A 20,668-nucleotide genomic window follows, 5' to 3' on the forward strand; every position below is an offset into this window, starting at 1 on the left:
TGTGTGGCATTAGACAGGGCATGTGTTTGCCTGCTTAACCTGAGCCAAATAATCCCATCTCTGCTGGGGCCCTGGGCCTGCTTTGTAGGGTTAGACATTGACCATCGGTAAAGCTGCATTAATGCCATGGGGTACTTGCTCTGTTTCTGAAAGCATCGAAATTCAGGCAGCCTGTCATGAGGAGATGGCTCCAGGGTACAAAAAGGAGGAGTTTGGGCTGTAAGTTTAGAAAGAACACATTCCCTGCTCTGAAGAGCTGCTCAGCCACCAGGTCTGTGCAGGATGATCCCCCAGCTGATTTACTGGTCACAACTTCAGTGAAGTTGTGAAGGGTGTCCCAGGTCTTGGCTGCTCCCAGAGAAGTGTTCACAGACATCTGTAGAGGAGGCAGCTGCATGGGGTGGTGATATGATCTCCTTTGTCTTTCCAGCACCATAATTCTGTTAGATAATTTCTGTGCAAAGAGGTTTTTGTGTAGCTGTGAAGGAGCATTTAGGAGTTGTTATTGGGAGTCCCTGACTCAGCAGTTTATTAGGTGAAGTATTTAAGGATGCATTTAGGCCCAACTGCATCCACAGAATATAAGTGGGCACTTATTTTTTAAGTGCTTTGAGAGGTGGACAATGGATGTGCTGGGAAGGACCAGAGACATAGGAGCCCATTCTACCTCTGCTAAAAGTACCCAGTAGCTGGTGAGGTTAAGAACAGGGTAAGCAGGTATGGAAACATCCTCCAAACACTCTCCTTGTCTCTGATGATTTATGGCTCAAGGACTTTGAGAGACAGGGATCATGCCTTTGTTTTTAAAGACCTGGATGGATTTTTTCCCTCTCACAAATGTCTGGTTGCTTTTCTGAACTGCTGTGAATTTGTATTGCCTGCACCCTCCACCTGCAGGGAGGGAGTTGTCTTGTGAAGTGAGGCAGTGCATGAAAGAGAATCCCTGTTTGTTGGAGCTTTGCAATCTGGCAGGTTCATCTGGGAAGATTGGGTTCTTCTGTTGGAAGAGATGGGGTGAAAACTGTCACAGAATCATAGAATGGTTTGGTTTGGAAGAGACCTTAGAGATCATCCAGTTCCACCCCTGCTACAGGCAGGGACACCTTCCACTGTTCCAGGTTGCTCCAAGCCCCGTCCAACCTGTTCTTGGACACTTCCAGGGATGGGGCAGCCACAGCTTCTCTGGGCAACCTGTGCCAGGGCCTCCCTCACAGCACAGACTGTCCTCTCAAAGGCGCCTCTGCAGAGCCCCCCTGAGCTCACTGTCTCTGTCACACTCCTGCTCAGCTCCCCTGTCCCCAACCTGAGAAGTCCCAACCTGTCTTTCTGTTCCTTGCAGGAAGCTGTACCACATCCAGGGATCCTTTTGAGCATGAATTGCAGTCCTGCTGCCCTTAGGATGCAGTGGGCAAGGAGAGCCAGGCCGTCCCTGTCCCTGCCAGCCCAGCTGCCTGTGGAAGGCTGGATATTAATTCCACGGGAACTGCTCTGATTCTGTGCCTCCCTGCTTTGTGCTCCACAGCTTGGCTGACCTTGAGGAGTTCATCCAAACTGCTGAGAAAGGGCTGAGCAGGAAGGTTGAGAAGGGGGATTACGATGGCCTCGTGGAGGTCATGGGGCACCTCCTGGCCGTGAAGGAGCGACACGGTGCCACCGATGCCATGTTTGAGCCCCTGAGGGAAACCATTGACCTGCTGAGGGCCTACGAGCAGCAGGTGCCAGGGGAAGTCCACCAGCAACTGGAGGTGAGTGAGAACTTGTGGTGGACACACAGTTTGCCAAGGAGCAGATGGCAAAGGCAGCAGGAGCCAAAGAGCATCGCAGGAATATTTAAGGCCCTGCTCCCTGTCATTAGAGGGCCTCAGTGGATAGTAGTTTGCTATTGTAGGATGTGCCTTAATAGCTCTAAATTTTGGAGTTATATTGAGATTTTTCTTTTAAAGCAGAGATTAAGCCTTTTGTTATGTATGAAAAACATAGAACTGCCTGCTCCAACTCCCAGCGATTACTCTTGAACAAAATTAATGCATTTTCAAATACATCTGTTAATTAGGTTCAATTATAATTATTTTAAAATAAGCTGGTTCTTAGCAACGATGGAGATGGGAAGGATAATGTTGGCAGAGGAGTTGCCTTCTCACAGGACTTCAGGCCTCCACTGTGTCTGAACCACCGGATCTGCTTGACCCAGAGGGCATCACAGGTTATGAAAGTATTTTGGCACCTTTTCACATGTGGCTATGATGAGTCAGTTTTCTTTTGGGAGTTCCTTTCATTTCCAGAAAGGGGACCGTGAGATGAAGGTTAGTAATGATGGTGAGGTGCCCAACCAGCCCTGGGGACAGAGACAAGCACTGGCAACAGGCAAGGGGATGCAGTGGAGAAGTGTGTGGCTGCCTGCTGATGGGTGCCCTGTGGATCCCTGTGGGCAGGGGGTGTGGGCAGGGGGTCTGTGCAGGGCACAGGGTTAAAGCAGGAGCTGCTGGGGAGGAGTTCCTGCCTTGCAAAGGCTCCTGTTCTCTGCTGCAGGCTCAGATGGAGCCCAAGGGGGTTTAGCAATCCCTGGGTTTTCTGCTTGTGCAGCCGTGATCTGTGGGGGGTTGGTCACCAAATCTGGAAGAGTCAAGAGTCCTAAAGATACCCAGGGTCCTACAGACCCCTGAACACCAGCAGGGCTGCACTGCATGGGTGTTCTGGCTGCTGCAGCATCTTTGAGTCCAGCATGAAGCCGGAACCTGGCTCTGCTAATCCCTCTGCCCAGGAGCTGCTGCTGTGGTGTTTGTTTGTGCAAGTACATTCAAACAACTGATTTATTTTCCTCATAGAATAAATGAGGACGTGGGGCAGCCCTGCAGATGCAGGAGATAACAAAAAACACTTGTCCTTTCTGGCAAGTGGCAGCAACATGTGTGTGAATGATTGATTTGCTCCTGCATAGGGTGGGAAAACCAGTAGTTCCTGCAGGTACTGCTCCTCCTGTGGCTGTGGAGATGGATGGGCCTGGGGCTGGTAGTCGGTAGGAGAAAAGGAAGCAGCTCCATGTGTGCCCTGCTGTGGTCCTGGATAATGATTTCTATTTGGAATGAGATGTGCCAGGGAGAGACCCTTCAGGAGCCCCACTCTGGTCACCTCTGCTGCCTCAGAGCTGCCTTCAGTTATTTCCCTTCTTTTCATACTGTTGATGGGTCTCCATTAATCTCCCCAAGTATGTGAACTGGGCTGAAAAGAAACCCAAAATCTTTCCTGTAGGCTTGGACAGTACATGGGGAAGTGGGGAGAGCACAGCACTGGGGCTTGGGGACAGCAGAGCCCTTGGTGTCAGTGCCTGAGTGAGGGTATGGCTGGAGAGGCCCAGTGAGGAGAAATAAAATCCCTTTCTGAGGAAAATGCCAGGTCTGGAGGGGGGATTGTCAGCAGTGCTGTGCACTCACAGTTGGATGCAGAGCTGAGAAAGAAACCAGTCTCATTTGGTACTGATGTTGTATACACAACCTGGAGGGATTTGCCCTGTAGGGCTTTCTGGAGTCCTCCTGATGTAACATCTCCTGGCAGGAAATGTCCCAGGCTCTGTTCCTTTAGTTCTGGGAAGCCAGAGGAGTTTGCATCCACATCCATTCTCCTCCCTTCAGCTGCTCCCAGTGGGTTCCCTGCCCTGATGGGCTTGATGTCAGAATCACTGTTCTCTCTTGAGCACAGAACCATCCTGTGAGCCCAGGACTGAGTCTGGGATCTTCTTCGGTGGTTATGAACATGTTTCTACAACCAGAACAGTCATTTGTAGAGTCTTGGTCTTCATTAGTGTTCAGAATTTTGAATAAGTGGGAATATTTATCCCAAATTGTGTCTTTAGTCTTTCATAGAATCACAGAATTGTTTAAGTTGGAAAAGACCTTTAAGATCTCACCCCAGCACCCCCACCATGTTCACCACTAAACCATGTCCTCAAGTGCCACATCCACACAATTTTTGCATACTTCCAGGGATGGTGACTCCACCACTGCCCTGGGCAGCCTGTGCCAATGCTTTGCAACCCTTTCTGTGAGTTTTTTTCCTAATATCCAATCTAAACCTCCCCAGGCACAACTTGAGGCATCCCAACAAAACTTTCTTACAGTCTTAGACAGGGAATCTCTTGCTTTTCACTTTCTGTGGTTACCCATGAACAGATCAGGCACATCTTACACTGAACAGCAAGTCCTGCCTCCCAGCAGTTCTGTTTTGCCCACAGGAGCTGCCAGAGAAGTGGAACCATGTGAAGAAGCTGGCCCTGGCTGTGAGGCAGCACGTGGCTCCTCTCCAGGCCAACGAGATGACGGCCCTGCGCCAGAGCTGCGCCGCCTTCGACGCCCAACAGCTCCACTTCAGGGAGAGGTTTGGGAGAGAAGCTCCCTTCAGGTATGGACAGGTTATACCATCAGGGCAGCCCTGAGGGAAAAAAAGTTCTATGTGCTCATCTCTGCATGTCCTGAGGATGCAGAGCCCTTCCATACCTGTTCCCAGTGCTGTACCTGGGGTGTTGTGTCCCTGGGAACACTGTCCAGTGTCAGCAGTTTGGATGCTGAGGGCACATTGTTGCTTTAAGGTGGCATCAGTAGTGTCATGTAGTACCATCAAGGTGTACTACAGGCCTTTCATCTCTCCCATGTCTCTCAGAGGCACTGTTTAGTTTATGTTTTCTTTAGAAGTTGTTACAATATCACTTATGAATAACAAACATTTATTTCTAGGTTTGACACCGAAAAACCTTATCAACTGCTGGATGCAAAGCACATGGAGATTAAACAGATGGAGTCAGCCATGACCTCGATTTCTGAATCAGCTGGTCTGTTTGAAGTCATGGTGCCAGAATATAAACAACTGAAGCAGTGCAGGAAGGAGCTGTGTCTTCTCAAAGAGCTCTGGGATATGATCTCCCTGGTGAACACCAGCCTCAGTGACTGGCAGACCACCAAATGGGTGGATATTAATGTGGAAAACATGGATCTGGAGTGTAAAAAGTTTGCAAGAGAGATTCGGAATCTGGATAAAGAAATGAGGGCGTGGGATGCTTTCACTGGGCTGGACAGCAAGGTGAAGAACATGCTGACGGCCCTGAAGGCGGTGGCAGAACTTCAAAACCCTGCAATCAGAGAAAGGCACTGGAACCAGCTGATGCAGGTGACGGGTGTGAGGTTTGTGATGGACTCGGACACCACGCTGGCTGACCTCCTCAAGCTCAACCTGCATAAATTTGAGGGTGAGGTCCATGGAATTGTGGACAAAGCAGTGCGAGAAATGAGCATGGAGAAAGTGCTGAAGGAGCTGAGAGTGACTTGGAGCACCAGGGAGTTCCAGTACGAGCCTCACTCCCGCACCAACGTCCCCTTGCTGAAGTCAGATGAGGAGCTCATTGAAACTTTGGAAGACAACCAGGTGCAGCTGCAGAATTTGATGTCATCCAAATATATTGCTTTCTTCCTGGAGGAGGTGTCTGCCTGGCAGAGGCAGCTCTCCACTGCCGACTCTGTCCTTTCCCTGTGGTTCGAGGTGCAGCGCACGTGGTGTCACCTGGAGGGCATCTTCATAGGCTCAGAGGATATCCGGGCACAGCTGCCCCAGGTAGGAAACCTCAAATCCTGCTTCCTCTTTGGAAAGCATTGAAGAAGAGCCTCCATTATTAAATAGGGTTATCTATAGTGCCAAGTTGCCCCAAGCAGGGCTTTTCTCCCGCTGCTTCTCTCCCTGGAGGCTCCCTTAGTGCTGTGGTAGTTCCCCGGGATGTTTTTGTGCCACAGGCTGTGCCTGAGCTGTGCTGAGGGACTGATTTGCTCCCCTCCACTGCTGCATAGCAAATCCAGAGTTGCTGGGGCTGGGCAGGAGGCTGCTGGTTCCTTCAGTGCTGCAGGTGTGTTCCCTCTTCCCTCAAAGAGGAGGGTACTGGGAGAATTACTCAGGCACTAAAAATCCCGGAATCACAGAGTGTGCTGAGCTGGAAGGGACCCACAGGGATCAGCGAGTCCAACCCTCAGCCCTGCACAGGCCCATCCCCAAGAGTCACTCCCTGTGCCCCAGAGGATCAGCCAAACCCTCCTGGAGCTCTGGCAGCCTTGGGGCTGTGCCCACTTATCAAACCAGAGGTGGCCCAGGCAGCTCTGGCAGCATCCCCTCCCTGGCCTTCAGTGCTGGTGCAGGGGGAGGGCAGCTCTTCTCCCCCTCCTGCTTTGGGAAATGGAGCAGTTGTCGTTGGTGAACCCCTCAGGTTGGCTTTGAGTCCAGCTTCCAGAGTTATTGCAGCCTGGCAGCCGTGCTGAGGAGGAACGTGCCTTTCACTGAGGAGTGAGCTGTAGGTGTTGTGTCCCCACTGTCCCTGTGCCTGTGCAGTGTCACTGAGGGGGGACTGGCCCCCAGACAGGGTGTGCACCTGACAATTGCCCACCCTGTCCCCATCCCTTCCCTCTGGGCTGCTTGGACTGTTCCTCCTCTGCTCTGGTGAGTGCTGGGCACGCCTGGCTTCCCAGGCTGTGTGTCCAGGGGCTGGTCCCAGAGCCCCGAGGGCTGTCCCATGTGCCAGCACCATGTCACATCCACCAGCTCTCTGGGGGTGGGTCAGAAACCACAGCATGGTTTAACCTGCATCTCACAGGGCTCTGCACCTCAGCAACCACCCAGCAGGTGCCACGAACCAGCAGCCAGTTCCCCTCCATAGCAGAGGATGAAGCTCAGATCCTCTGGAGGCTGGACCTCCTTGGGATGCATCCAGGGGTGGGGGGTCTGTGCTGACAGGGCCAGGATGCACATCTGGAGCTGGCTGACAGGCTGGGAGAGCTGGGGGTGTTCAACCTGGAGAAGTGAAGCCTCTGGGGAGACCTTAGAGCCTCTTCCAGTGCTTAAAGGGGATCCAGGAGAGCTGGAGACGGGCTTGGAACAAGGGATGGAGGGACAGGACAAGGGGAAATGGCTTCAAACTGACAGAGGGCAGGTTTAGTTTTGATGTTAGGGAAGAAATCCTTCCCTGTGAGGGTGCTGAGGCCCTGGCACAGGTTGCCCAGAGAGGTTGTGGAATTCTCATCCCTAGAAGTGTCCAAGACCAGGCTGGATGGGACTTGGAGCAACCTGGTTTAGTGAAGGCGGAGGGATCCAGATGATCTCTAAAGTCCCTTCTAACCCAAACCATCCTATTATTTTATGATTCCATGAATGACTTCAGCCACAGCCTTGCTACAGGGGCTTAACACAGGTTAATGTGGGAGTGTTCTGAGGAAAGCTGGGAGCACTTTTATTCAGTGTCCTGTCTCACTCAGGAAGCTCAGCTTGGGAAGAAAGGGGGAGCAGGGACATTTTGAACATAACTTATCTATTTTTTGCTATTTAGCTCCAGAAATTCAGGGTCTCTGTTGGGTGTCAGGGAGCTCCTCTGCTGGTGGTCTGGGGTTCCATGGCCCTACTCAAGACAAGGAAGAGCTCTGCTCTTCCAGCCACCATACCCACATCAGGGTGGGCAGTGTGGCAGGAGGGGACAGTGGAACACCCTTGAGATTGGTGGCCTTTCCCCCATATGGGAGCATCTCCCCTGCTGTGATCAGGGAAAATGGGTAATTCATCTGGACATGGGAGCTGAGGAGTCAGGAGGAGCTATTCAAGGGGGAATTCAATCCCGTGGGAATGGGTGGTCCTAGGGATTGGCTTCTGCACGGATCACTTTATCCACAGCTCCTGTGGGGTACAATGACAAGGCAAAGGCCTGACTGGGGACTTGTTCCAGGCACATGGGTGGGAGAGCTCTTGGGGAGGGGGGTAGGGGTCCCCTCTGCCCTGGCCAGAAGGCTCTCTGCAGAGGAGCTTTCCCCTCCTCCCAAAGCCACACCCAGAGGATGGGATCCCTCAGCACACAACTTGTGTGTCACTGTGACTGTGTCCTTTGTGTCCCTGTTTAGGACTCCAAGTGCTTTGAAGGGATTGATGTGGATTTTAAAGAACTGGCCTATGAAGTTCAGAAAACTCCAAATGTAGTTGAGGCCACCAATAAACCAGGTCTGTCCCAACAGCTGGAGGACATTCAGAGGAGGTAGGTAGAAGGTCAGTCCCAGGATTTTGTCAAAGGGAATCAGCTCTAAGAAGTTGGTCAATACTGTGCTCCAAGGCTGTTTCTGAGGATGTGCATTATCTGCATTCACAAATCTCAGCCTTTCTGACCTTTCTCAAGTCTTTTTACTTGTGACCCATCACCCTGAAACCCCTGAGTGGAGTCTGGCTTTGTGTAGGGGCAAATTCTCATCCTGACTATTAATTTGCACATGTTCAGGGCCATCCAGGTGGTTTGAACAGCTCCTGACCTCACTGCCACCCAAACACAGTGTCTGAAATAGCTGTGAGAAGGGGTGTGAGAAGAGGATCTTTAGTTTGGATACTGGGAAGAAATCCTGCCTCTGAGGGTGGGGAGGCCCTGGCTCAGGTTGCCCAGAGAAGCTGTGGCTGCCCCATCCCTGGAAGTGTCCAAGGCCAGGTTGGACGGGGCTTGGAGCAACCTGGGCTGGTGGAAGGTGTCCCTGCCCATGGCAGGGGGTGGGACTGGATGGACTTTGGGGTCCCTTCCAACCCAAACCATTCCATGATTCCATGATATCTGCAGCAGAGCTGAGCCCATGTTCTTTAATTTACAAAATTATCCCTGTGTGTGACACAAGGTGTAACAGCTCCCTGGGAAAGACCTGAGTGTCCTGAGATGGAGACACTGCTCACTTAACATATGAATGCACCTGAAACACACTTCAAAGTTCCCGTGGAGCTGTTCTGGCAGTAACAGCTCTCCATTTCAAATAAAGATTGGATTTTATTTTCAATCGGATAAGGCCAATGTTCCTCACAGAGAATGTTATTTAGGAACTTTGTAAGCTCAGCAGCAGTTTAGCATGTGAACACTGCAAGATTCATTTTGCAGATCGGAGCAAACTAGTTTCCTTTCATGCTTTGCAAACACAAAAAGCTGAGTTGGTTGGAATCAGACTTTAAAATGTGGCTCATTAGAATAAAAGCCGTTCTGGAAATGTTCATCCCCGTGTGAAACCACCTGTGGCAGTTCAGAGCTCGTCTAAAACAGTAGGTCAGACTGCAAATCTTTCCAACCTCTTCTTCCACCTCTGTTTCTGCTTTTTCATGAGGCTGCCCTGGCTCTTGGGTGTTTGACCCCGGAGTGGAGAGTGAGCTGTGAGTTACTTTGTGCTGTGTTGATCCATTCAGGAATGCTGGAAGGCAGCTGCAGGCTCAGCTCGTGCCTTGGATTTCCCCATGGTGGGGAGAAGCTGCTTGATAACCCAAAGGGCAGCACGAAGCATGGAAAGATCTTCAGTCCCCTGTCCTGGGCTCTGTTCATCTGCTTTGTCTCCACAGGTTGTCTCTGTGTGAGAAGGCTTTGGCTGAATATCTGGACATGAAGAGGTTGGCCTTTCCCAGATTTTACTTCATTTCTTCCACAGATTTATTGGATATTCTTTCCAACGGCACTAACCCACACCTGGTAAGCCTTGGAATGCATCAGCTTTGCATTTTGCAGCTGTCACGAGTGTCACAGTGGAAAATGCAGTCTTGGGACTCTGCAGTGTCCTTTCTGGAGGACTTTTTCTCCCACCCTGATGTGGATTAATAACTCTTTCACAGCTCATCTTCATCTGTCATTCTGGACAGGCAGCACGTGCCCTGGGTGTTTTCTGATCTAACTCTGGTGCTGCTTGTGGAAGGTTCTGGGAGCTCTGCACTGAGCAGAACTGTGGTTTTGGTGCCATAAAACCCAGGGTTTTGTTTCTGCTGGGACACAGCGAGGTGGGAGGAAACCACCTTGAAGATCTCATCCAAAACTTGGATCCCAACCTGGGATGCCACCAAACAGCATCTGCTGTTGGAAGAGCTATGGACTGGTCATTCAAATGTGGAAGTGTTGGTCACTGGTGGCTTGGAGAGGTCCCTTTTTGAGGGCAGAAAAGGCATTTGCTAGTAACTGCTTCTTCCTTCCCCCTTGCCAAGGGCTCTGGGGTGTCCTGATCGTAGGGCAGGGAAGCACAGCACCAGGAGGGGGTGAAGCAGGAGCTGGTCAGACAGTGGCCATGGCTCAGGGCCAGGCTGTGTGTCTGACCCTCTGCACCTCTGACCGAGCAGGCTGCTCTGCTCCAGGCTGGGCTCCTGGGATGGTGCCTGAATGCCGGGTGTGGGGAATCCCTCCAAACACACCATCCCAGCTGCTGACTCGGGAGGATTGCTGGGCCATCCTGGGGAGGAACTGGTAGGAACCTTCCTGTTGTAGGAAATGGCTTCCTGCTGTTCCCAAGGATCAGGCCCCTCTATCCCCCATGGGCAGAGCTGAGAGGATTCAGTCCTGCGGGTGCTTTTCCATATGGAGCACGGCAGTGTTGGGGTTGGTTATTGGTGCTGCTGGAGCTGTGCCAGGAATCCTCAGCTGCTTCTGGCAATGCTGTGCCCTGACTTGCCTGGTTTGGGAGGCATCATTGGTGTGTAAACCCAATCAGCACGTTCACAGCAAATGGAGACTGTTGGATAAGGAATCAGTTCCTTATTCCACCTTTCAGTAGTGAGTAATCTCTCCTTCTTTAAGCTTTTCTTCATTTTCTGTGTTCATATGAGCACGTGAATGGGGCAGGTTTAAAAATGCTGTTGTTGCCACTAAACTTTAACTCTGCTTTAAATCTGTTTTCTGCTGCTGGGTGATTTCAGCCCACAGAGTGTCATAAATACACAGCTGATTGATACTTTAAATGGAGAGAAAGAAAACACAGGAAGCAGAGGAAAGCTACTGTGCTGAAATGCTCTGTGGAGTAAGAAGAAATTCCTGGTGCTTTCTGTTATTCAAAACTATTTGCAGTAAAATCAAAGCAAATGTCAAGTGGGATCATACCTGGATACACTCTCAGCCTTTCCACTGTAGTTTCAAAGCCTGATAATTCCTAAAGGAGGATTAAATACACAATGATATTTATCCGCTTGAACTGGATATTGAGCTGGGGCAGAGTCAAGGGCATTCCAGGCTCCAGTGGCAGGAATGCTCCAAGTGCTGGAGCACAGCCAACGCCCTGAGACTGGCCAGGGTCTGGCAATGGACACTGGGAATTGCTGAGCAGAAAATTCCAGATGTAGGAAAAGGTTTCCATGGTTTATGTGAGATTTGAAAGGAGATGTGCTGATCTGGGAGGAGGCTGAGTGCCTGTTGCTTCTTGATCCACTCTGCATCTTCCAGGATTGAGCCCTGCTTGGTCACAGGTAGGAAGATTGATGAGCTGTGTCCACCACTGGGACCTCGTGAGGAAGGTTGGAATCCTCCAGGGCTCAGTGAGTGAGAATTGAACAAACAAGTCACAGAATCATAAAACAACCTGAGCTGGAAGGGAGCCACAGGAATCATCAAGTCCAGCTCCTGGCCCTGCACAGGGCACTCCAACAATCCCACCCTGACCCTGAGAGTGTTGTCCAAACCCTCCTGGAGCTCTGGCAGCCTTGGGGCTGTGCCCACTGCCCTGGGGAGCCTGGGCAGTGCCCAACCAGCCTCTGGGGGAAGAACCTTTGGCTGAGATCCAACCTGAGCCTGCCCTGACACAGCTCCAGGCCATTCCCTGGCTGCTGTCCCTGGTCCCCCCAGAGCAGAGCTCAGTCCCTGCCCCTCCTCTGCCCCTGCCCAGGAAGGTGGAACTGCAGTGAGGTTTCCCCTCAGTCTCCTCCAGCTGAACACACCAAGTGCCCTCAGTGTCCTCACACACCTTCAAATCAAGGCCCTTCACCTGGCTGGGACAGCTCTGGGACCTGCCTTTCCCATGGGAACACCAGTCCTGGAGAAGCCTACCTTTGCTGCAGTGGTGTGTAACACCCAGGGATTCAACTGGGTGTGATGTCCTGCTCTAGAAGAAGCACCAGTGACCTGCTCAGCTGCTGTTGGGAGCCTCAGCAGCAGTTCTAGTGTTTCCCCCTTGGCTTTGCAAACTCATCGAGGTGTGAACAGGACAGGACTGAATCATTCTGTTCCTTCTGGAAAAGTGCTTTTGGTCAAGGTGGGGGTTTTGCATGGGATGTTGAGCTGTTTATCCTGTGTCTTAGGCAGAAATAGAAATCTGGTTTCTCCAGGGAGGAAAATTCAGGGCTTTTCTTCAGTGCAAAATTGATTTCTAGGAGGGAAAAAGCAGAAAGATTCTTAGTGAAGAAAACTCCACAGTGTGCTGAGAACAGGTTGAGGTGGAGCAATGGATGGAGATCTCGCTGCACTACATGAAGGGAAATTGGGACTAGAGAATTATGTGATGTTTGAATGGTTTCTGAGCTTTTCTCCTGTGGGGAAAGTTTCAGGATTTGTTAAGGCGTGTCTGTCTAAATGAGGTAGAAATAGGTGGAGGTACTGAGAGAGACAGCAAGAGGCTTGTACTGGCAGCCTAATGGCAACGAGTGAGGAGATGTGGTGCTGCCAAGTGCTGTTCCAAGTCCTTGCTTTGTGAACGTGGCTGTGTCTGTCACATGCAGGGTGACCTCAGTTCTGCTTGTCCTGTCTCCGTGACTTTATTTATACAATTCTTTTTGCAGGTGCAACGTCATCTTTCCAAACTTTTTGACAGCTTGGCCAAGGTGAAATTCCAGGTGGACTCTGAGCAAAAGGCAACGAAGGTTGGCCTGGGAATGTACAGCAGAGAGGAGGAATATGTCCCCTTCAGTGCACCCTGTGACTGCAGTGGGCAGGTGAGAGGGAGGGCCTTGTGTGTTCAAACTCTCTGTGGAATCTGCTTTCCTGCCCCTTGGGTGGCATCAATGGCCAAGACACTGTAGAGCTTCACTGCTCTTCCATTATGAATGAGAAAATCTGGAAGAGGTGCTGTGTAACTTTGATCCCTCCTTACACCACAGCTCTAGGCCCACTCGGGATGGGTCCTCACTAACTGGGGCAGAGGTGTCCCAGCCCACAGTGCAAAGGAGGGCTTTTCTATTCTAATTATTTTAAGACATTTTGAGGGTTACTCTTACCCTCTCAGTTGGGGAAGGGAAGCATATTGAAAATAGATTAAGCTATTCCATAGTGCCTCTGCATGACTACCTTTGGAAAGAGAAGGGTTTTTTCCCATTTTCCAGATCTTTCTTCTTTCATAGGATGAGTTGAAGTGCAAAATTTAAGAATCAAACTACTGCTCAGTTTTTCTGTCCCTGTAGTTGCACTTTTCTCCATGGACTATTATAAGAAGCTAAAGTGTGTAATACTAGCTCTGAGCTCCCTGGTGATGGAGCTTGGCATTTAAACTGTCCTCTCAGCGAGGGCTTTGCCTGTGAAATACTAAATTCAGCAGGAATTGTGTTCCCAGGCTCTCTCTTGCTGCTGGCAGATTGTGCTCAGTCCCACGAGTGACTCTGTCATGGCCTGGAGCTGGAACACGCTGAACTAAATTGCTCCTCGGTGGAGTTCATTTTGGTTCCTCCTAAAGCTGGAGTTCCACACAACCTGCTGTGTTCCCTTGGTGTCTGGAAAGAGATGCTGATCCTGCAGGAGCAGAACTGGCTGAGTCCTGCAGTCCAAAGGAGGACAGAGGCGTGTTGGACTGCAGAGCTGAACTGCTGCTCCCATTCCCTGGGCCACTCATGACCCAGGAGGAGCAAACCTGTTCCCGGGGTTTCGTGTCTCCTGCAGGTCGAGGTGTGGCTCAATCACCTGCTGGACACCATGAGGGCCACGGTGAGGGACGAGATGACGGCGGCTGTCACGGCCTACGAGGAGAAGCCGAGGGAGCAGTGGCTCTTTGACTACCCTGCCCAGGTACCTGCCAGCGCTCCTGGGAAAGGTGGGGTGTGGCTTCCCCTTCCATCCTGCCCTTCCCTGCCTTCAGTACTGGCCTCTGACTGTGGCTGGGGATGTTTCTGGCTGCTGCTGTGCTGTCCAGGAAGGAGGAAGGGCGAGTTCTCCTTTCTCCTGGCAATCCCTTGATGGATTCCCAGGCTGAGCTCTGTGCTCTGATTGGAGCTCCAGGCAGGATGCAGTCCCAGGACTTGGGCAGTGGCTTCTGCATCCTGGGGCTCATGGGAAGCCCGTACACCCGGAGAGGTGAGAGATGCCACAAGAGAACAAAGGATGAAGCCTGATGAGAGGAAAGAGCCCCTTGGATGCCCCTCTGGCAGCCTTGTGGTCCCCAGCTCAGCCTCCCATGTTGTCAGACATGGGAGAGGGACTCATTTCCTGAGGAGCAGCTACTAAACATGTCTGCCCCTGACAGGGTGTTAAATGGATGTCGTGGGGCAGGTCCCCCCTGTCCTGTGTGCTGTGACACTGTGTGACAAAATACTTAATCTTATGTCACAGATGCTTCATCCTTGATCTCCCTGTGGATCAGACACTGAAATGTGAGGAAGCTCTGGTGTTTCTCTGATACTGAGGCAGCCTGTTTTTCCAGGTGGCTCTTTCCTGCACCCAGATCTGGTGGACAACCGAGGTGGGGATTGCCTTTGCCAGGATGAAGGAAGGCTACGAGAAGGCCATGAAGGAGTACCACAAGAAGCAGGTGGCCCAGCTGAACAGCCTGGTGACCATGCTGCTGGGGCAGCTCTCCAAGGGTGACAGGCAGAAGATCATGACCATCTGCACCATCGACGTGCACGCTCGGGATGTGGTGGCAAAGATGATCGCGCAGAAGGTTGGTGTTCACAGCTCTGGCTGGTCCCGTGCTGGGCATTGGAGTGGGGATTATGAGGGATAGAACAGGTACAGACAGATCACTGCCTGACTCAGTGGGAGGCACATGGCTGTAAGGAAAAGCATTTGGGCTCTTCTTTTTATAGCTCCCTTGCTCTGGTGTGGGGCCACAGGGACCCCTTTGGACTCCCTTGTCTGTCACTGCTCTCCCCCACCACTGCCCTGTCATCACAGACTGGTTTGGCTTGGAAAGGACCTTAAAGCTCTTCTCATTCCATCCCCTGCCATGGGCAGGGACACCTTCCACTAGCCCAGGTTGCTCCAAGCCCTGTTTAACCTGGCCTTGAACACTTCCAAGGATGGGGCAGCCACAGCTTCTCTGGGCAACCTGTGCCAGGGCCTCCCCACCCTCACAGGGAAGAACTTCTTCCCAATATCCCTAACCCTGCCCTCTGTCAATGTGAAGCCATTCTTCCTTGTCCTGTCACTCTGGGCCACAATTAGGTCACCTGGGAGTCTTCTCTTCTCCAGGCTGAACAATCCCAACTCTCTCAACCTTTCCACATAGCAGAGGTGCCCCATCCATCTAATCCCAATGTCCTTGACACTGTTTCATGTCCAGCTCTGCAGGTGGGTGGGAAGGTGCTCTGGATGTGCTGGGTTGTGGCTGTACCCTCCTTTGTGTCCTCCCAGAGGCAGCTTCAAGGCACAGCTGGCCTTGGTGGTACCTTGGCCCAGTTTGGGATGCAGGTGTTTGTCTGTCCACCTGCAGGGCTGCTTCTGGTCGTGCAGAGTGCTGGTCATGGCTCCTTGTCCCCTGTCCCCTGGTGCTGTCTCAGGCCCCTTCCCTGGCTAAGCAGCTTCTGCCCCCTTTGCTCACCCTGCATTGCTGAAGCCTCTTCATGCCATGCTGCTTCTTAAATCTCCTCTCCAGGAATCTTGGTGCTGCTCTTTCTCTTGGACATTCACTTTTTCCTCTCCCACAGATGTGCTTGTTGATTTGGTCCTGCCCTCTCCTGATGGGAGGTGGGGAGGTAACGTTGCTCACCCCCCTGCCTTTGCAGTGACCAGTCCATCCCCAGTGACAGCTCCCTTGCAGTCCCTGAGCTGTGTGTGGCCCCCCTGATGGTACCTGTGGGCTCGTTGCAGGTGGACAATGCCCAGGCATTCGTGTGGCTGTCGCAGCTCCGGCACCGCTGGTCAGACGAGGAGCGGCACTGCTTTGCCAACATCTGTGATGCCCAGTTCCTGTACTCCTATGAGTACCTTGGCAACACCCCTCGACTCGTGATCACCCCCCTGACTGACAGGTGAGTCCCTGGGAAACACCAGCAGAGCCACGTGGCTGGAGGAAGAGCTGCCAGCTACAGAGGGGTTTATTTTGGACACCCACACCCCTCTGGTTCTTTCTCTGTGTCCCAGAAATCCTGTGGCAGAGCTCCAACTCTCAGCTGTTGTTACAGAATCACAGAATCAACTGGGTTGGAAAAGACCTCTGAGATCATCCAGCCCAACCCATGACCCAACCCCACCTTGTCACCCAGACCATGGCACTGATGCCACATCCAGGCTCTGCTTAAACACCTCCAGGGACGGGGACTCCACCCCCTCCCTGGGCAGCCCATTCCAAGGGCTGATCCCTCTCCCTGGGAAGAACTTCTTCCCAATGGCCAACCTAAACCTGCCCTGGGGCAGCTCCAGGCTGGGCCCTCTTGTCCTATTGCTGGTTCCTGGGAGCAGAGCCCGACCCCCCCCGGCTCCCACCTCCTGTCAGGGAGTTGTAGAGAGTGAGAAGGTCTCCCCTGAGCCTCCTCCTGTCCAGGCTGAGCTCCCCCAGCTCCCTCAGCTGCTCCTCACAGCACTTGTGTTGCAGACCCTTCCCCAGCCTCGTTGCCCTTCCCTGGACACCTGGTTTGGGATTTTATGGTGTTACCCCCTGGGGTATCTGTGCCTCGGATCCCAGGGTGGGATTTGACTCCCAGATGCTCACTGTGGGTGTCTGCCTGGGCAAGGTGTCCACACCCTGCAGGGTTGGTGAAGTCCAGAAGCTTTCATCTCATCCTGAGGAGACATTTGCCACTTGGTTCACCTGTCTCAGTGGGGATACCTGGGGTGATGTGACATGCTCTGAGTTGTCCCACCTGGATTTCAGCTGCCAGTCCGGACGTGTGCAAGTCTCCTGTGGATCCTTTGTCATATCTTTCCACTCTCTGTGATGTTGCAGGAGCCATGAGCATCTCAGGTGGCTCTAGTCCCCCACGTGTGTCAGCTAAGCCAAGCCCCTGTGCACTCTCAGGTTTTGTTGGCCATGGTGACCATAGTTCTGTGGCTTGTACAGGGGGTGCAGACACCCACATGTGGGCACCTCTCTGGGGTCCATCATCAGCCTGATAGAGAAGCTCTGGGGCCTGATGCAGCCTTGGGTGGGAACATTTGTAGGCCATCAGAGCAGGCATGATGGGGAGTGGGATCCTTTGGGCTGAAGGGCACTGGGCAGGAAGAGAAAGGTCTTTCAGGAAAGCTGCTCTTTCCTCATACTCTGTGGAACATGCCCGATGTCAATGAGTGGTGTGAGGGTCCAAAGAAAGCACAGCCTGGAGGTGAAGAGGTTGGGCAGACCCCAGTGGAAGGTGAGTATTTCTTGGATTTAAGGAATGGTTGAGGGAACTTGGATTGTTTAGCCTGAAGGAAAGGAGGCTCAGGAGGGACCTTCTCACTCTCTACAATTCCCTGAAAAAGGGTTGTAATGAGGTGGGGGTTGGGCTCTTCTCCCCAGTAAAAGGGTGAAAGGAAATGGCCTCAAGTTGCATTGCGGGAATTGTAGATTGGATTTTAGGAAAAAAATTCTTCACTGAAAGGGCTGTCAAGCATTGGAACAGGTGGAATCACCATCCCTGGAAGTGTTCAAAAAACACATGGATGTGGCACTTGAGGACGTGGTTTAGTGCTGAACAGAGTGGTGATGATTGGGTTGATGGTTGCACTTGGCGACCTTAGAGGGCTTTTCCAACCTTGACCATTCCATGATTCTATGGGGAAATCACAGCAGGGCAGAGGTGGTTGTTAATGCCCAAGAGGACTTTCAGCTTGTACACGGGCCCTGCTCATGCAGAGCTTTCCCAAGAAGGGCTCAGGGCTCTCTGGAGCTCATTGCCCAAGTGCCATGTCCCTGCAGCCCAACAGTGACCTGTGGGAGCCAGTCTCAGTCTCTTTCCCTTTTCCTTCCTCCTTTACTGTGGAAGGTGTTACATCACCCTGACCCAGGCCCTGCACCTGACCATGAGCGGAGCCCCCGCGGGCCCTGCGGGCACCGGCAAGACGGAGACGACGAAGGATTTGGGCCGAGCCCTGGGCATGATGGTGTATGTGTTCAACTGCTCCGAGCAGATGGACCACCAGGTACTGCTGCCCTGGGCCACAGGGCTGTGTCACAGAGTCACAGAATGTGCTGAGCTGGAAGGGACCCACAAGGATCATCGAGTCCAACTCCTGGCCCTGCACAGGCCCATCCCCAAGAGTCACCCCCTGTGCCCCAGAGGATCAGCCAAACCCTCCTGGAGCTCTGGCAGCCTTGGGGCTGTGCCCACTGCCCTGGGGAGCCTGGGCAGTGCCCAACCAGCCTCTGGGGGAAGAACCTTTGGCTGAGATCCAACCTGAGCCTGCCCTGACACAGCTCCAGCCATTCCCTGGCTGCTGTCCCTGGTCCCCCCAGAGCAGAGCTCAGTCCCTGCCCCTCCTCTGCCCCTGCCCAGGCAGTTGGAACTGCACTGAGGTCTCCCCTCAGTCTCCTCTTCTCCAGGCTGAATATGTGGGGCTGGAGGCGCTCAGGGCTTGATGAAACCTGAAGGATGAGGGTAATCAGCTGAGTTTGCTTAGATTCATTCTCTCCTCAGATCCCTGCTATGTTCCTTTCTGCTGAACACCTTTTTCTCCTCCTCCCTTTTCTTCTCTGAGACTTACACAAGATTCTTCAGGAGGCAGAGACCCAAGCTGAGCTCCCTTCCCTTCCTTTCTGGAGGTAGATTCCATGTGAAATGCTTTGAAAATTTTGACCTGTTCAGTTGAGACCACCCCGGCTGTTTCCTCTCAGCACACTCCAGGCTGCCATTGGGGAGGGACCTCTCCTGGTTTTCCCAGAATCCTCTCCTGGGATAGGGCCAAAGTGTGCTGAACCTTGAGCTGGGTTTGTGGGGTTGAGCCCTGTGCTCTGCCACAGTGCAGTGGGTTTGTGGCCTTGGATCATATTTTATTCAGCTCAGGTCTCTCCTGAAGGGGGGCCATCAGTAACTCAGCCCACTGACCTTTAAATGGAACTGGAGCACAGAGATGTCAGAGAGGGCAATTAGGAAATCAAGAGGCAAACTGTGCAGAGCTATAAATATTGTAATTGAGTTGTGCCTGCTGCTCCCATGCACTTTCCTAAATACCCACAATAGGCTGTAAATTGCTATAAATAAACAGGCTGGGAAATAAAATCCATTTTTTGCTGGAGTTGATTCCACTTGTGATTTTACTCTTGTAATTTTATTTTATTTTTTTTCTTTTCAGTCTTGTGGGAATATTTACAAAGGCCTTGCCCAGACAGGAGCTTGGGGCTGTTTTGATGAATTTAACAGGATCTCAGTTGAGGTCCTTTCGGTGGTTGCTGTCCAGGTAAGTGAATAAATACAAATGAGGCAGAGCTGTGCTGCAGCCTTTGGCATGAGGGTAAATATGGCAAGTGCCTGTTGCCAGTCTCAGTTTGTGAGGGCAGCTGAGGGATATATCCCAAGATTAATCACACGAATGTCACAGCATGGACAAAATGCAGCAGTGATGTGCTGCAAGCATTTTTGCCATTTCTTTTCTTCCTCCAGTCACAGCATTTGTGTGGAGGCAATTCTTTACAGCTTTTTCCCCCAGATCAGCACCCACCATGTCTCTACCTGCTCCCCCTGAGCATGACACTCATGGCATTGATGTGCTGGGGGATGATCTCAGTGTATCACTGCAGGGAGGAGATCTGCCCAGACTCATGGCTGCTGCAAATGCCACCTGAGGAACCATTTCTGTGGAGAGGAGGGTGGTGTTTGGGGCAGATCTGTGGGCTGCTGGACTTTTGGGGATTGCTTATTGCCTCCAGTCAGGCACAGGCTGTGGGTCATGTTCAACAAACAGGAATACACTCAAGAGTCATTTTCTTAATGCTTACTTGTCCCCACGGCTGTGGAACTTCCTTCCTTCCTTTCATTTCTTCCTCCCCTTCCTCCTCTTCCTTCCATTCCTTTCCTTCCTTCCATTCCCTTCCTTCCCTTCCTCTCACTGGCCCATTGGGAAATCTGGGAATGTTTTACAGAGGGGAAAGAACTATGGGAGGAGACTCCCCTGTCCAGGAAATGAGGAGGGAGCACCAAGGAAAGCCCCGTGGGTGTGAGTCGCTCCTGGCAGGGACTGAAATCTGGGCAACCCAGGTGTGACCATGGGGCAGCAGGATGAGAGCAGGCCCTGCTGCAGCTTCTGGCCCATGTTTTGAAGGAGAGCTGGATCTGGGATTTGTCCAGATCCCAAATCTCATGGGAATCTGCTGAAAAAGCCAGGTAAATCAGCTGCCAGAGGAGTTGCAATGGCAACTGCACTGTCCAGACCCAGACAGCTCCCACATGGGCAGAACTGAAGGTTTTGAGTCTTGGGAGACTTCAGTGCTGAAAATTGAGGTGCAAAGAATCCAAGTTCTTCTGTACCCAAGTGTCATCTGAGTGCAGGTTTTGGGTTATGAATTTTTCCTAGACCCCATCTCATTAAAGAGAGAAAGATCTAGAGCCCAGAAGTTTCTACACTTCTGTAAGTGTTTTGGTCAAAGATGATGTTCTGAACCCCTCCATGAACTCCATCCTCGTCTCATCTCTTTCTCTCATCATTGTAGCCCACGTGATGTCCCAAAGAAGTCCCCGGCGGGTACATGAGTTTGTGTGTCATTCCCTCTCCATTTCCCTTCCATCAGGGACTAGTTTAAAGTTGTCATTGAAAAACGTCTTTGAGGATCTTAAAATAAAA

General features: G+C 51.9%; 1 protein-coding gene across 1 annotated transcript in view; it reads left to right on the plus strand.

The window, feature by feature from the left end:
* The window catches only part of DNAH9 (dynein axonemal heavy chain 9), a 118,469-nt gene that overhangs the window by 21,425 nt on the left and 76,376 nt on the right, over window positions 1-20,668 (plus strand). The window contains exons 19-29 of the mRNA XM_027691821.1: window positions 1,523-1,745; window positions 4,229-4,395; window positions 4,728-5,598; window positions 7,914-8,044; window positions 9,367-9,493; window positions 12,550-12,702; window positions 13,640-13,765; window positions 14,397-14,636; window positions 15,785-15,945; window positions 17,878-18,034; window positions 19,184-19,288. Coding sequence (XP_027547622.1) covers window positions 1,523-1,745; window positions 4,229-4,395; window positions 4,728-5,598; window positions 7,914-8,044; window positions 9,367-9,493; window positions 12,550-12,702; window positions 13,640-13,765; window positions 14,397-14,636; window positions 15,785-15,945; window positions 17,878-18,034; window positions 19,184-19,288 — 2,461 coding nt within the window. The remainder of the gene's footprint in view (window positions 1-1,522; window positions 1,746-4,228; window positions 4,396-4,727; window positions 5,599-7,913; window positions 8,045-9,366; window positions 9,494-12,549; window positions 12,703-13,639; window positions 13,766-14,396; window positions 14,637-15,784; window positions 15,946-17,877; window positions 18,035-19,183; window positions 19,289-20,668) is intronic.

Source organism: Neopelma chrysocephalum, unplaced genomic scaffold (genome assembly GCF_003984885.1).
Source record: "Neopelma chrysocephalum unplaced genomic scaffold, ASM398488v2 Primary Assembly neopelma1_84, whole genome shotgun sequence".
NCBI lineage: Eukaryota > Metazoa > Chordata > Aves > Passeriformes > Pipridae > Neopelma > Neopelma chrysocephalum.